The sequence below is a fragment of the Chiloscyllium plagiosum genome, chromosome 23 (genome assembly GCF_004010195.1).
Source record: "Chiloscyllium plagiosum isolate BGI_BamShark_2017 chromosome 23, ASM401019v2, whole genome shotgun sequence".
Taxonomy (NCBI): domain Eukaryota; kingdom Metazoa; phylum Chordata; class Chondrichthyes; order Orectolobiformes; family Hemiscylliidae; genus Chiloscyllium; species Chiloscyllium plagiosum.
This window is the reverse complement of record NC_057732.1, coordinates 53,692,509-53,708,675: the sequence shown is the minus strand read 5'-3', so window position 1 is coordinate 53,708,675 and position 16,167 is coordinate 53,692,509. Positions and strand designations below refer to the sequence as shown.

General features: G+C 40.3%; 1 protein-coding gene across 1 annotated transcript in view; it reads right to left on the bottom strand.

Annotated features, from left to right (window-relative positions):
• The window catches only part of elapor2b (endosome-lysosome associated apoptosis and autophagy regulator family member 2b), a 115,897-nt gene that overhangs the window by 46,690 nt on the left and 53,040 nt on the right, over window positions 1-16,167 (bottom strand). The window contains exons 2-6 of the mRNA XM_043714206.1: window positions 11,280-11,400; window positions 7,184-7,376; window positions 4,936-5,083; window positions 2,839-2,925; window positions 731-836 (exon numbers count right to left, since the gene is read on the bottom strand). Coding sequence (XP_043570141.1) covers window positions 731-836; window positions 2,839-2,925; window positions 4,936-5,083; window positions 7,184-7,376; window positions 11,280-11,400 — 655 coding nt within the window. The remainder of the gene's footprint in view (window positions 1-730; window positions 837-2,838; window positions 2,926-4,935; window positions 5,084-7,183; window positions 7,377-11,279; window positions 11,401-16,167) is intronic.

Genomic DNA, 16,167 nt, shown 5'->3' with positions numbered 1-16,167 from the left:
GGCCAACGTTAATTTTCCATCAGCAGGGAGTGACAAGCCACTTTCTTGAGTAATACAAGTGGTGTGCGGGGTCAATTAAGAGGGCAATTAAGAATTAACCACATTGCTCTGAGTCTGAAGTCAGTCATACCTTGCTAGACTGGGTGAGGATAATAGATTTCCTTCCCTAAAGGATGTTAGTAAATCAGATGGATTTTTATAACAATCTGGCCATAGATTGGTTACCATTCTCAGTACTAGCATTTACTTCTAGATACATTAAACTCATTCAATTTACATTCCTCAGCTGCTTTGCTTGGATTTGAACTCATGCCCCTGGACTACCTGTTACATAACCTAAACACTTTGCTCCCACACCCAGAAACGGAAGAAAAAGCTTTATTGATTATGAAAGGAGAAAGAATGTGGAGTTATTACTTACAGGCAAATTGAAACTAAGACCCATAAGAAAGATTTTCTTACCAATGCTTCCTGAGCTGGGATTGTCATAAGGCAAAACACAAGGATGGAAATTGAGAAAATGCTTAAAAATAACGTTAAACAGTTCAAAATAACCAAAAATGGAACAAAACTTGCACTAAATTCAGTTTGTTTAAATCTATAAATTGTGCAATGATTGCCAATACACATTGGTGAACAAAATACTAATCTGAACAATGCTTTAAAAATAGAATAACTCAGCTTGTTATATACAAAAAAACCTTCAGTCAAGGATTCTCGCAAAACTTACCTTCAATATGGATGTTTTTCAAGAGAACTGGATTGGTTATTTTCGTACCCAACATAATTCCTGTGGTCCTCCAGTATAGGACATTTGTCCCAGTATTCAAATCCATCTATACAAACAATTATTCAAGGAATTAGTGTACCTTTTCGTTATCATAATTTACTTTCTTCAAGGATAGGTTTCTAAGCCGCAGAATGTTTGAAGCACAACAAAAAGATTTTAAATACCCAGTTCTACTTTTAGCAAAGGTACCAATTAAGTTTAAACATCAATAGGATTAACTCGAAAGTTGCAGGTAAAATAGGTAATAATGAGACCAACTGTTCATCAGTTACAAGACAGGATGACTTTTCCAATTCCAGTAGCATAACGGCACTTAACCTTCCAATGACAATTTAAGACTTTCAATCAGAACTCAGCTTATAATCATGATCAGAACTCAGCTTATAATCATGATCAGAACTCAGCTTATAATCATGATGTACACTATCTAAACTTAGCTGAGACAAATATCACTAAAACTAATCAGTCCTGAAGTCACTTACCTATACTGGCTTCTGGATTAGTGCTGCTGGAAGAGCACAGCAGCTCAGGCAGCATCCAAGGAGCTTCGAAATCGACGTTTCGGGCAAAAGAAGGGCTTTTGCCCGAAATGTCGATTTCGAAGCTCCTTGGATGCTGCCTGAACTGCTGTGCTCTTCCAGCACCACTAATCCAGAATCTGGTTTCCAGCATCTGCAGTCATTGTTTTTAACTATACTGGCTCCCAATCCATCTGAAATCAACCAGTCAGTCACTGATGGACTTGCTTGTCTTCATCCCTAACCTCTACAAACTCACTATTCCAATTGTAGTTCTTCCCTCTTCTATCAACTCTCTGTTTCCCTTCATTCTGCCATACGCCTGGCCCCATGTTCTCTGTAAACTCCTCTCTCTTTCTGCGCTTGCATCAATCTCCTTAAATTCCACCTCTTTTAGGAAGTTTTTGATTACTTTTTCAGTCACTAGCCATTCATCCTTACAGCTTTGTGAGTTTGGTTTCTAGATTAAAGATATGATATGAATGCACATATTATCTCCAAAATGATCAACTGCCATTTTGAATGTTAGTGAACCCATCATGATTGAGAAGTGGTATCTGCTATCCCAGGTAAATTCAGAACAGGGAGAAACCCAAAGAAGTTCATCCTTGTTTATTTAGAAACATTTCCTGAAGATCTATAAAGTTGGTTAATTTGTCTGAGTAGATACAAATAATTTCACATTTAGAGGGATCAAGTCTGCACATAGCAGGAGAAGACATTACACAGAAAATGACCCTTCATCTCATAGAAATGTACAGCACAGAAGTAGACTGTTCTGTCCAACTTGTCAATACTGACCAGATATCCCAACTCAATCTAGTCCCACCTGCCAGCACTTATCCCTCCAAACTCTTCCTATTCATATACCCATCCAGATGCCTTTTAAATGTTGCAATTGTACCAGCCTCCACCACTTCCTCTGACAGCTCATTCCATACACGCATCATCATCTGCGTGAAAAAGTTGCCCCTTAGGTCTCTTTCATATCTTTCCCCTCTCACCCTAAACCTATGCCCTCTAGTTCTGGACTCTCCCACTCCAAGGAAAATATTTTGTCTATTTATCCTATCCATTCCCCTTATGATTTTATAAACCTCTATAAGGTCACCCCTCAGCCTCCGACGCTCCAGGGAAAACAGCCCCAGCCTATTCAACCTCTCCCTATAGCTCAAATCCTCCAATTGCTTTATAAATATCTTTAAACTTATCAGTCCAAGTATGTCTCTTAACTATTTCAGTATTTTGAGTTTTTACTTTGCTTAGAAGTAATTTCAATGTTTTTCACTCCACAACTGTTTTTCTACTCACTGAAATATATTCCCATTTTACACTGAACTTTCTGTACTAAATAATGCGTTTTAATTTCCAAGCTCTGAAAAGGATCAGGTAGCATCTTCTATTCCAAACAGAATGGAGTTCAGCTTTATTCACAGCAACCTTTCTTTTACCATGCCATTCCGGATCATTGTCGAAGCTTTCCTCTTGCAGTCATGTATTTTGAACAGTCAGGTGCTATATCCCACTTACTGAATAATTTTTCCATTCATCCCTTTCTGTTTTGGGCATCCATTTTTGTTCTGCCATTTCTGTATCCTGACACCGATCATTTTGTACCTGGAAATAACGGATTTGGAATAAAAAATCATGAAAAAACAATTGCATATTTCTTTTCATTACTTGAAGCAAAAAAAAAATTTTCAGATAATATTAAGATAGCTTCATCAACTTATAAACAAAATAACATTTGGGTCCTCACAATGATTTGGTTATTGCTTACATAGAGTTTTGTTTTGTTATGACCACACAAGGTATGTCTGAGGAGAGGTCCATGAACCGTAAATCTGTTCAGCTCATTTCATTCCTCCCTTCATTTCTGATGTATTTCAATTTAAAGAACTTAGCTACACTTCCTGTTCATATTGCACTCCAGAAGTGCATATTCACCAACATTAGTAAAGGACAGTCATACACCAAGAGCCATCACTTGACTAAGTTACAGGTGCCAAAGAATAAGCCAACACCTTCAGTGAATGCTGAAGGTGTTCACCCATTTTTGGGCAAAAACGACGAGGGGATAATGAGTTTATATCATTCTAAAACACCTACCTTCTCTTTCTAACATGACACTTCTGGTCTAATCTTTCATTTATCCATCAAGTGGATTCAGATCAAGTTACTGCACGTCTTAATCTAGGTGGAAGTATACTACCAGGTGGTACCTTGCTGTCATGTTAAAAGTCTAGTCATTCTGACTGAAGGTGACATTACCCCCCACAGTAACCAGCATCTTCCCCACCAGCACCAATCTCACCTCCCCACAACAAAATAACTCCAGTTCTAGAAAGATCAGGATTACCACGGATTGGCCAAATCTTTTCCCAGTGATACCTTCTTGTGCATTTTTCTCATTACTGTGTAGGTGCTGTGTAACTACGTCAGCTTGTCCACTTTTGAAAGTTACGGTCCTGAAGAAGCTACAAAATACAAATCGATACTCCACTGCCTTTACTCTTCCTTCTCTACTTACATCACTAAAGCAATAAAGATATCACTTGGCTCCTCATGGCATAGCAGGGAGAAAGTGAGGACTGTAGATGGCTGGAGATCAGAGTCAAAAAGTGGGACGCTGGAAAAGCACAGCAGGTCAGGCAGCATCCAAGGAGCAGGACAGTCAACGTTTTGGGCATAAGCTCCTCATCAGGAATTTCTGAAGAGCTTATGCTCAAAATGTTGACTCTCCTGCTTCTCGGATGCTGCCTGACCTGTGCCACACTTTTTGACACCTCATTGCATAGCAACCTAACATAGAAATGTTAACAACTTAATACAAACAATTTTTAAAAACTGAAATGGTCATTCTACAAAAAACATCTCTTTACAATAGCTGAACATAGAAATTATGGCAATTACATCGTACTAGATTCAGCTTAACTCAGTGAGAGTCTTCAGAGACACAGCAGTTTCAAGCCCTATTCCAGATAATAGAACATAGAATCCCTACAGTGTGGAAGCAGGCCATTCAGCCCATCAAATCCCCATCAACCCTCCAAACAGCATCCCACCATATCCCTGCATTTCCCATGGCTAATCCATTGAACCTACATACCTTTGGACTGTGGAGGAATCCCACACAGACACAGGGAAAACATGCAAACTCCACATAGCCAGTCACCCGAGGCTGGAATGGAACCCAGGTCCCTGGCACTGTGAGTCAGCAGTGCTAACCACTGAGCCACTGTGATACTTCAGTATATTGTTAAAGGTGCCAACTTTCAGATGAGACATAGAATGTGATGACTAAATCAATTCAGATTAGCATAAACCATGACGTTGCAGTTCTCCCTGTCCGGTCCATCATTTATTATTAACAAAACAGATCAACTGTCATCAACCTCATTCCCATTTGTGTGATCTTGACATGGATGAATGACCTGCTTTTGGTTTTTTTTTCAGAAAACTATATTTCAAAATAATCCACTAGTAGTGATGTCTGTAGGAATATTCTGCGCACAACAATGGCACTACTTAAATTCAACTTCTCTCTTTGTCTCACAGAATGTTGGCCCTGTGGTAATTTACGTCTTTTATTAACTCAAGAGAAATATTTAACTAAACTGCACTTACAAAAAATTCAAAGAAGATAGAGTTATCCAGATATTGATAATCAAATGTAACACTTCCTGATTTCTTCAGGTGTACGGAGTAGATGAGGGAAACTGTGCAATCATCCCTGTTTGAAGCAATATAACGTCCTCGGGGAACCCAAGAGGATCTGTAAAAGAAATAGTTAATTGCAAGCAAAATTACTCCAAATGATGCAAGATATAAAAGTCAGGTCTCGCTTTCTCTCAGAAGTTTCACTGAGATGATAACAAGGTGAGTATGCATTTTTCTTTAATGAAAGGCATTTTCTTTAGGGAGGGGCTGTGTACTTTCTCCTCAGCTTATTTCCAATGGCAAATTGTAAATACTGGACAGTTGCCAGCAGACTGCTGGTTTCCTCAAACTCAGTAATAGCAAACTTCAATTATTCAATAAAACCAGCAAATGCACTTATTAGGTGAGCAAGTTGCAATATCATTCAAAGTTCTGGATTCTAACCTCAGGCATGTCAATTTCAAAATACAATTTATTATATTCTAGTTCCTTGCTTGCACACTGGAAGCTATGGTTTTTGGAATATTTTCTGCAGATTTAAGTGCTAGATATTCTAAATGCTGCCCGTTAACCATTTTCAAATGGTGTGTGTTCAGTTTGAATTTCCTTTTCTGTATCTGATTGTAATATGGCCACACCCATCAACTGGATTTCATGACACAGTGATTGTGCAAGAAGGCAGGGAGGTAGTGGTGTAGCTGTAATGTCAAATTCCTCCACATTAGCTGCTGGAATGTAAATTCACATAATAATGTTGGAATGTAGGGCTAATCCAGAACTCACATGCTTCTCCTGACCTTATACCTGATCCAAATGCAATTTCCTCCTGGAGCACTGGACCCTGATGTACAACCCAAAACACACACAGACCGTGGTGCATGTGTGACACACACACACATGCAAACAGACAGTCCTGATGGTGACTGTGACAGGTACTAATTGTGGTAAAAACTCACCTAGTTCGCGAATGGAAGAAAGTGCACTGTCCGTACATGACTCCAGAGCCACAGTAATGTAGCTGACTCAGACCATATAGAAACAAATCCTGTCTGCTCCCAAAGTTACACATGAAAACACACTTGGTAGTAAGCTTCTTTAAAAATTCATTTTGATAACGAGCAAATTGGCTGCAGGCACAATCATTAGTTTCTACACAAATTACAGCAAAAATGTTGGTTTCTAATCAAGAAATAACAGACAATACAGAAGAACTGATTATCAAAGCAAAACAAATCTCAGTGAAGGTTTACTTGACTAAGCCCTGGGGAGTGGGTAAATGGTTTAACGAGGAAATGTTGGACAGACTGGGCTTGCATCTGCTGGTCTTTCAAATAGTAAGAGGCCATTTGATTGAAATATAAGATCCTAAGGTGTTTTGACACAGAGGATGTGGAGATGATGTTTCCATTTGTGTGAGAATCTGGAAGTAAGGGTCACAGTTTAAAAATGAGAGTTTGCCCATTTTAGACAGAGACAGGGAACACTTTTTTTCCCTCATAGAAGGTTGAGAGTTTTTGGAACTCTCTTCTGTAAAGGTAATGGAGGCAAGTCTTTAATTATTTTAAGGCAGAGGTGAAAAGATTCTTAGGGTTGAAACATCATCGGGGTGGACAGGAATATGGAGTAATCAGATCAGTCACACTCGTACAGAATGACGCAGCATGCCTAAGGGCTGAATGGCCTACTTCAAACTTATTTTTAATCATTTTTTGGATTTGGGTGCCACTGACTGGCCAGCATTGAAAGCCCATCCCTAGTTGCCTCTTGAGAAGGTGGGGGTGAGCTGCCTTCTTGAATCGTTGCAGTCCACCTGCTGTGGGTTGACCCACAATGCCGGTAGGGAGGGAATTCCAGGATTTTGACCCAACGACTGTGAAGGTATGGTGGTATATTCCCAAGTCAGGATGGCTTGGAGGGAACTTGCAGGTGGTGGTGTTCCCAAGTACCTGCTGTCCTTGTCCTTCTAGATGGGTCATGGGTTTGGAAGGTGCTATCTAAGGATTCTGATTCTTATAAAAAAAAGAAAGATCCAGTTCTAAGGAATGATTTCTTGTCCAGAAACATTAACTCTGATTTCTGTCCACAGATGCTGCCAGACCTGTTTAGATTTTCCAGCAATTTCTGCTTTTGACCCCAATTCTTCTATTTGTGAGTAGCTTATATAAACTCTCAGCATAGACAGAATGGAACAATAATCTGTTGCTGGGTTACTTACAATTTGCAATTGTCACTACTGGTAATACTCTTTCCAAACTCATCAAAAAAGGCTGCTGCAGTTGAGAATCCAACTGGCATCGTATCCCAATCGTCAAATCGAATGCCACTCCCCAGTGAGTAACTCCCTGCTGCACATTTACTGCAGCTCTGGTTTTGTAGTTCCAGAAACTCCCCAGATCCACAAGAAAAGGCTGGAAAACAGGGAAAAGAATAAGATCATAAGACACAGGAGCAGAAATTAGGCTTTTCGACCCATTACGTCTGCTCCACCATTCAATCATGGCTAATAGATTTTTCAATCCCATTTTCCCACTTTTGCCCCATAACCTTTGATCCCCTTTGCAATCAAGAACTTATCTATCTCCGTCTTAAATATACTCAATGACCTGGCCTCTACAACCTTCTACGGCAATGAATTCTATAAAATCGCCACACTCTGGCTAAAGAAGTTTCTCCTTATCTCCGTTCTAAAAAGCCTTCCCTTTACTCTAAGGCTGTGCCCTTGGGTCCTAGTCTCTCCTACCAATGGAAACATCTTCCCAATGTCCACTCTGACCAGGCCATTCAGTATTCTGTAAGTTTCAATTAGGTCCTCCCTCATCCTTCTAAACTCCATCGAGTATAGTCCTAGAGTCCTCAAGCATTCCTCATAAGGCATGATTGCAAGTCACACAGATTTCAGTCTGTTTTTTTTGGTTCAGTGAGAATGTTCAAATCCCCAAGTTTGAAAGCTGGTTAACTCCTAGGACCACTAATGCATTTTGCATAGAGATTTTACAGCATGAAAAAGGCCCTTAAGCCCATTGTGAAATATACTTTTTTTAATGTAACTGGTAGGGTTGATAAGGGTGAGCCCGTGGATATGGTTTACTTGGACTTTCAGAAGGCTTTTGATGAAGACCCACAAATGAGACTAGCGTGTAAAATTAAAGCACATGGGATTGGGGGTTGGGATAGTGTACTGATATAATTAGAGAAATGATCAGCAGACAGGAAACAAGGAATAAACACGTTTTTTTCCAAGTGGCAGACAGTGAGTAGTGGGAGGCTGCAGTAATGAGTGCTCGGACCCTAGCTATTAATGATATTTATTAATGGCTTAAATGAGTGAACTTGTATTTCCACGTTTGCTGACAACAGAAAGTTGGTTGAGGGGTAAACTGTGAGGAGGATGTGGAGATGCTGCAGTGTGATTTAGACAAATTGAGAGAATGGGAAAATGCAAGGCACATGGAATATGTGTATAAATGTGTGGTTATCCAATTTGGTAGCAAAATCAGGAAGGAAGATTATTGTCTAAATGGAAATAGATTGGGAAAGGGAGTAGGGCAATGAAACCTACTTACATGGAAAGTAAGTGCACATGTGTTGCAGGTATCATTGAAGGGAAGTGATTTGTTGGTCTTCATAGTGAGAGGATTTGAGTCCAAGAGCAGTGATGTCTTGCTGCAGTTATACAGGGCCACGTGAGACCACATCTGGAGTATAGTGTGCAGCTAGAATCTCCTTATCTGAGGAAGGATGTTCTGGTGTTGGAGGGAGTGCAGCAAAGGTTTACCAGACTAATGGAATAGCAGGATTGACTCAGAGTGGTGAGCCTGTGGAATTTTCTGCCACAGAAAACATTGATTGCCTTAAAGAAGTTAGATATAGCTCTTGGGTCTGAAGAAATCAAAAGTATGGGGAGAAAGCAGGAACAGGGGATTAACTTGAATGATCAGCCATGATCATATTGAAAGTTCAGAAGGCTAAAATGGCTGAATAGCCTTCTCCTGCATTTATTTTATATATTTCCATATTTTTATTTATGGTAAGAGAAAAATCTACATCAACTTGTAATGTTAACTCTGCCCTTTTGACAGACCTTATCAAATCTATTGATGACTTCTAGAACATTCTATTTGGCAAGTCTGGCATCAGCATTGAACAATTGTTAATTATTTCTGTGCTTACTTTTCCAGTAGATGATTTAACTACAACAATGTCAATTCCAATATCTATTAATCTGCAAATTAATCATTCTGACACTAACATTCATTCAGTTCTGACAGAAGCAGATTAACAAAAGATATATTCTGACTATTGGATCGCAGGTGCATCCAGCTGCTTCTCTATTCCCAAAAAAATGTTAAAAATGAATTTTTAATATCTAAAATAATATTTAAAAGATGATAACAAAATATATTCTTGACCAATAGACTAACTGGCAATATTATTTGAGTGCCAGCGTCTTCTTCCTGTTCTAATACATCCAATCAACATCTAACAAAGGAAGGAGCATGTACAATCCTGGTCACCCTGCTGTAGGAGGGGTGTTGTTAAACTCGAGGGAGGGAAGAAAAGATTTACAAGGATGTTGACTAGACTGGAAGATTTGAGCAATAGGAAGAGGCTGAACAGGTTGGGTTTTTTTTCCTGCATCAGAGGTTGAGGGGTGACCTTATAGAGGTTTATAAAGTCACAAAGGGCATGGATAGGGTGAATAGACGAGGTGTTTTTCCTAGAATTGGGGAGTCCAAAACTAAAAGGCATAGGTTTAAGATGAGAGGGGAAAGATTAAAAAAAACCTGACGGGTAACTTTTTCATACAGAACTGCCAAAGGAAGTGGTGAAGACGGGTACATTTGCAACATTTAATACGATGGGTACATGAATAGCAAGGGTTTAGAGGGATATGGACCAAGTGCTAGCAAATGGGACTAGGTCAGACTGGGATGTCTGTTTGTTGCGGACCAATTGGACAGAAGGATCTGTTTCTGTGCTGTATGACTATATGAGTACAGACTGATTACATGTCATTTCCAAATTTTGTCACTTCTTATCATTTAATCTCTCATTTTTGGTTTGTTTGTCCCATAACATTGCACTTTCACTACGTTACTGTCCAACCCAACAGACTGGCAATGTTAGTTTGTAACATCAACTTCAATTGCCTCATTTTAAAAGTGCCAAATACGGCAAACACTTGAAATCAGAAACAAAAACAGAAAATGCTGGAAATGCTCAGCAGGTCTGGCAGTGTCACTGGACAAAGTTCACAATTCAGCTTCCTGACTGTCAGAATTTGTGGTTAGATTCTGGTTTTCATTCAAAAAAGAATGACTTTTTGGGGTAAGATACTAGGATCTTCCGTGTTGGAGTAAACCATTCCAATGTCACAAACAAATACAGGAAACACTGGAGAGATTCAGCAGGTCTGGCAATATCTATACAGAGAAAAACAGAGTTCATGTTTCGAGTCCAATGAACCTTTATCAGAACTCACTGAATTCAAAACATTAACTCGGTTTTTCTCTCTCCACAGATCCTGCCAGGCCTGCTGAGTTTCTCCTGAAATTTCTAATTTTATTTCAGATTACCAGCATCTGCAGTTCTTTATTTTAAACTCAATATCCCAAAGTCAATTAATTCAATTCAAATTTCCCAAGTCTGGAGAGACTTGCATGTGTGCCTCCTGGTGATTAGTACAGGCCTTGGATTTACTAATCCAGCAACATCACCATGATGCCACCATGCCCTCTATTGAGAATAACCTGGAAATGGGATGGCTCAGTTGGCTGAATTGTTGAGTTGCAATGGAGAGTGATGCCAATAGTAAAGGTTCAATTCCCTTGCCAGGTGGGGTCACCATGATGGCCCTGACTTATCATTGATCATACAGCACAGAAACAGGCCCTTCGGTCCAGTTCATCCATGCCAACCAGGTATCCTAAACTGAACGAGTCCCATTTGCCTGTGTTTGACCCATATCCCTCTAAACCTTCCTCATCCATGGATCTATCCAAATGTATCAACCTTGCCCTTAGCTGAAGCACAGTGACCTTCATGTAAAACCCACCAGCAGCTGTCACTTCCACCCTTTCTCTCTCTCTGATAGTAGAACATTCTACAGCCCTCTAGGACTATGTCAACTTTCACTTCACAAATAATAAGCTAGAATATAAAAATTGCTTTGGTTTAAATAAAATGCAATTTTTTGTATTAAATGCCTATGTGATTGTAGAAAAAGCAACAGTTGATAGGGAGCTCGACATGACGAGGTTGCTTAAATACTTTGGTTTTACGCCAACAAATAGTTTTAAACAGTAACTTACAGCATTCTCTGCCTTTGATTGGCTCAGGCAATCCAGTGCACGTCCCTGGAGATTTAGGAATGGCAACTCTCCACCGGGACCCAGTGTTGTCACATTCTGTGTACTCATAGTGGTAATCATTCTGTATAAAAAAATACAATAGGAACGTCTATCACATTAAAGAAAGGAAATGACCTGGGACAGCACAACAGCTGCCAAAAGTGAAGTGTGGGGATAGGAGTTTCCAAATCTCAAACATAATTATCTCCAAACTGCCAGATGTAGATGTTCACAGGGTTGTGCTATTTCTGCACAATGAAGAGTTAGATGGAATTAACCCTTCAATGTTTTTAGAAAATGTAATCACGCTACAGGAAAGGAAAACGTTATTGGGAAACAGACAACACTTATTCCTCAACCATCGACGTGATAAAGCTAAAAATCACACAACACCAGGGTTAAAGTCCAACCGGTTTATTTGGAAGTACAAGCTTTCGGAGCACTGCTCCTTCATCAGGTAGCTAGTGGGCAGGATCATAAGACACAGAGTTAATAGTTAAAAAATCAAAAACTGTCATACAACTGATGCGATGACATTGTGAAGGAGCAGAGCTCCGAAAGATAGTGTTTCCAAATAAACCTGTTGGACTATAACCTGGTGTTGTGTGATTTTTAACTTTGACCACCTCAGTCCAACACTGGCTCCTCCACATCATCGATATGATAGACTGTCCAGTCACCTTCCATTTCCCATTGCTGTTTGTGGGATCTTACTGTGCACAGCTCAATTACAAAACTTCTACGCAGAAGCACAACCACTGTACTTCTAAAGTACTTTCATCAACTTTACAGCTCTTTTGGGCTTCTGAACCAGAAAAGACATATAAATAGATGACTTACTTTCTTAAAATCTGGTATTAATGGTGTGCTTTTGTCATCGACTATATTTGTCCTTTGCCTGCCATTTATGTTGATGCGAAGCTTCTCCCAGAAACAAAATTACACAGTGTAGAATTTTAGATGAGTACTAGTGATTTTTTAGGATTTGAAATACACCATATGTAAAACCAGGGAAAGGGGGAATCTAGAAATAAGATCAAAGCCTGGGCAAAGAGGAGGGTTTTTGGGAGATTATTTTGAGGAAGATTGCATGGTAGAGACTTTGGAAGGAACATCTAGAAGCAGGTAGTTCAATGAGGTTGCTACCGTTTGCCACTTTAATGTACCAGGCGAAAGTGAGGACTGCAGATGCTGGAGATTAGAGTCAAGTTTAGTGTGGTGCCGGAAAAGCACAGCAGGTCAGGCAGCATCCGAGGAGCAGGAGAGTCGATGTTTCGGGCAAGAGCCCTTCCTGATGAAGGGTTCCTGCCCGAAACATTGATCTTCCTGCTCCTTGGATGCTACCTGACCTGCTGTATTTTTCCAGCACCACTCTAACTTTGGTTTTAATTTACCAGCCCATGCTAACATCTATATCGTGTGCCGAATATAATTTGCCACTGAAGCTCAACACAAGCTCAAGTAACAGCTATTCATCTTGTAATTCAGGACTTCACAGCCTTCAGGCCACATCACGGAGTTCAACCGTTTCAAACAATGAACTCTGTGGTCCGTTTTGATTGTTTTGTTTTGCCATGCGCAAATCTCAATTTAGTTTCTTCATGCTTTTGTTTTTGGACAAAGGCTGTTCGTTATGCTGTCACTAACACTCACTTCAGTCTAGTGCTTAGTTTCCTTATTATAATCATTACCACTCCCTCTGCCTTCTTATCCACGACATCTTTGTGACTTCATCTCTCCCACCCTCTACTCTATCCCAGATCTCCCAGTTCTAAAGAGGTTATGCTTAACTCAAAACAATAACTCTATTTCTGTCTCCACAGAGGCAGCCAGACCTGCTGGGTACTTACTTTGTGTTATTATTAAGGAGAGAGTAGGAGAAGGTGAGGACTGCAGATGCTGGAGAAGTCAGAGTAGTGTTGGAAAACGCACAACAGGTCAGGCAGCATCTGAGCAGCAAAGGAGTCAACGTTTCATCCTGAGGATTATTTCCAAAACATTGACTCTCTTGCTGCTCAGGTGCTGCCTGACCTGCTGTGTTTCTTTGTTCCAGTGCCACACTTTATTGACTCTTATTAAGGGGAGAGGAAAGGCAGTCATATTTATAGGTGGATGAGACACATATGACAAAGAAAGGCAATATTACAAGAGGAGAATTAGGTAGTCATCATGATGAAAATGTATCCGGTTTTGTTTGCTGCTACCTTGGTAAATTTTATTCCCATGGTAATGGAATCTCTTTCACCATGTTGAACAAATTGTATGGATAAACTCCTTCATCCCTGTCGTAATCTTGAAAATTTAAATTCTATCAGTTGAACTATCAACCTTCCTTCAAAACCATACATTTCCAAGGCTGAGAATTACTTAGGAACAGGAGTAGACCATTCAAATCCTTGAAGCATTCAGCGAGATCAACGACTGATCTGTGACCTATCTCCATATAATTGCCTTTGGCCCACATCCCTTCATACTACTCTCTCAGACTTAAAATTAACGACTGATACAGCATCCACTGCCATTTGTGGGAGAAAGTTCCCAACCTCTCCCACCCTTTGTATGTGCAGGTGCTTCCTAACATCTCTCCTGAATCGACAGGCCCTAATTCTGAGACTATGTCCCCTAGTTCTAGAATCCCCAACCAATGGAACTAGTTTATCTTTATCTACCATCTTTTCCTGTTAATATCTTGAAGACTTTGATCAGATCACTCCTTAACCTTCGAAATTCCAGAGAAAACAGGCCTAATTTATATAATCCCTCCTAATGACTTAACCGCTGAAGACCAGGTATCATTCTTGTAACTGTTGTAGTCCCTCCAAGGCCAAACCATCTTTTACAGTACTCCAAGTGGGTCTAATCAAGGTTTTGTATAACTGCATCATAACCTCTACATCCTCGTACTTCATTCCTTGAGAAATAAAGGCCAGCATTCTATTAGCTTTCTTGATTCTTTTCAGTACCAGCTGTTTGTGACATTTTAAAGATCTATGCACCTCATCCCCCAAGTCTCACTGATATCCAAGATGGAGGACGGGAACATTTTCTGGCTGTAACAGATGCTCCTTTTTTGAAGTATTTTAGGTGTTGGAGGTGATTTCCTTGAATCCCAGGAGCAGCAATTCCTGTTTTAGATGCTGTTACATTGTTTTGGAACTTTGGAGAAAAAAAAGTCAAAACAATAACAGTTTTAAAAGGGAGAAGAGCAGACAAAGGAAGCACATGGTGAGGACAGTGCAAGAGAGAGAGAAAACCTGCACAGTTGCCGCCTTTGCTGTTTGAATTCGTGTATCGCTGCACATCGGAGTGCATCTGGGAAAATTAACAGTGACATTCACAACTGATCTCAGAGGAACTGTTGGGTAAAGTTCACAGCACAGAATCAGATAAGTTAATTGTTGTTTTAAGTGTAGCCTACAGAGAATCTGCACTAGTGAGTAGAGTGGGTTATTTCTTGATTATATGTTTTTGGAGATATATCTCTTGATTAAACTTAAAATGTAAGCCATAACTATGAATTTAACCTGGGGCAGTGTTTGTAGAGGAATAAGACAGTGTTAATTTCTGGGTCTGTAGATTGTGAAGGAGCAAAAATGGCCTTTGCAGTGATATGTACTTCTTGTCAGATGTGGGAGTTTAAAGAGAGTTTAAGGGTTTCTGCGGATTATATCTGCCATAAATGCTACTGGCTGTGAATCTTATCAGATCAAATGGATCGGTTGGAGAGACAGATAGAAGCAATGAGGAATTTGCAACAGTATGTGATGGATGGCAGTTTTCGGAAGGGGGGAAAATCTCACATACGGTCACATAGATGGGTTAACTCAGGAAGGGTAAGAGAGGTAGGCAGCTCGTGCAGGAGTCTTCTGTGGATATACCCATTTCAAACAGGTATGCTGTTTTGGACAAAGTAGGGGGTGATGGATTCTCAGGGGAACGTAGCACGAACAGCCAAGTTTCTCGTATTGAGACTGGCTGTAATGCAATGAGGGGTACGTCAGGTTCCAGAGATCATTTGTGTTAGGGGATTCTCTAGTCCAAGGTACTGACAGACATTTCTGTGGCGAGCAGAGAAAAATCAGAATGGTGCGTTGATTCCCTGGTGCCAGGATCAAGGATGTCTCAGACAGGGTGCAGAAAGTTCTCACGGGGGAGAAGGGCCAGCAGGAGGTCATTGTCCACATTGGAACCAACGACATAGGGAGGGAAAAGGTTGAGATTCTGAAGGGAGATTACAGAGAGTTAGGCAGAAATTTAAAAAGGAGGTCCTCGAGAGTAGTAATATGTGGATTACTCCCAGTGCTACAAGCTAGTGAGGGCAGGAATAGGAGGATAGAGCAGATGAATGCATGGCTGAGGAGCTGGTGTATGGGAGAAGGATTCACATTTTTGGATCATTGGAATCTCTTTTGGGGTAGAAATGATTGGAACAAGAAGGGCAGATTGCACCCAAATTGGAAGGGGACTAATATACTGGCATGGAAATTTGCTAGAGCTGCTTGGGAGGATTTAAACTAGTAAGGTGGGAGAGTGGGACCGAGGGCGATAGTGAGGAAAGAGATCAACCTGAGACTAGTACAGTTGAGAACAGAAGCCAGTCAAACAGTCAGGGCAAGCAGGGACAAGGTAGGACTAATAAATTAAACTGCATTTATTTCAATGCAAGGGGCCTAACAGGGAAGGCAGATGAACTTAGGGCATGGTTAGAAACATGGGACTGGGATATCATAGCAATTACAGAATCATGGCTCAGGGATGAGCAGGACTAGCAGCTTAATGTTCCAGGATACAAATGCTACAGGAAGGATAGAAAGGGAGGCAAGAGACGAGAGGGAGTGGCATTTTTGAT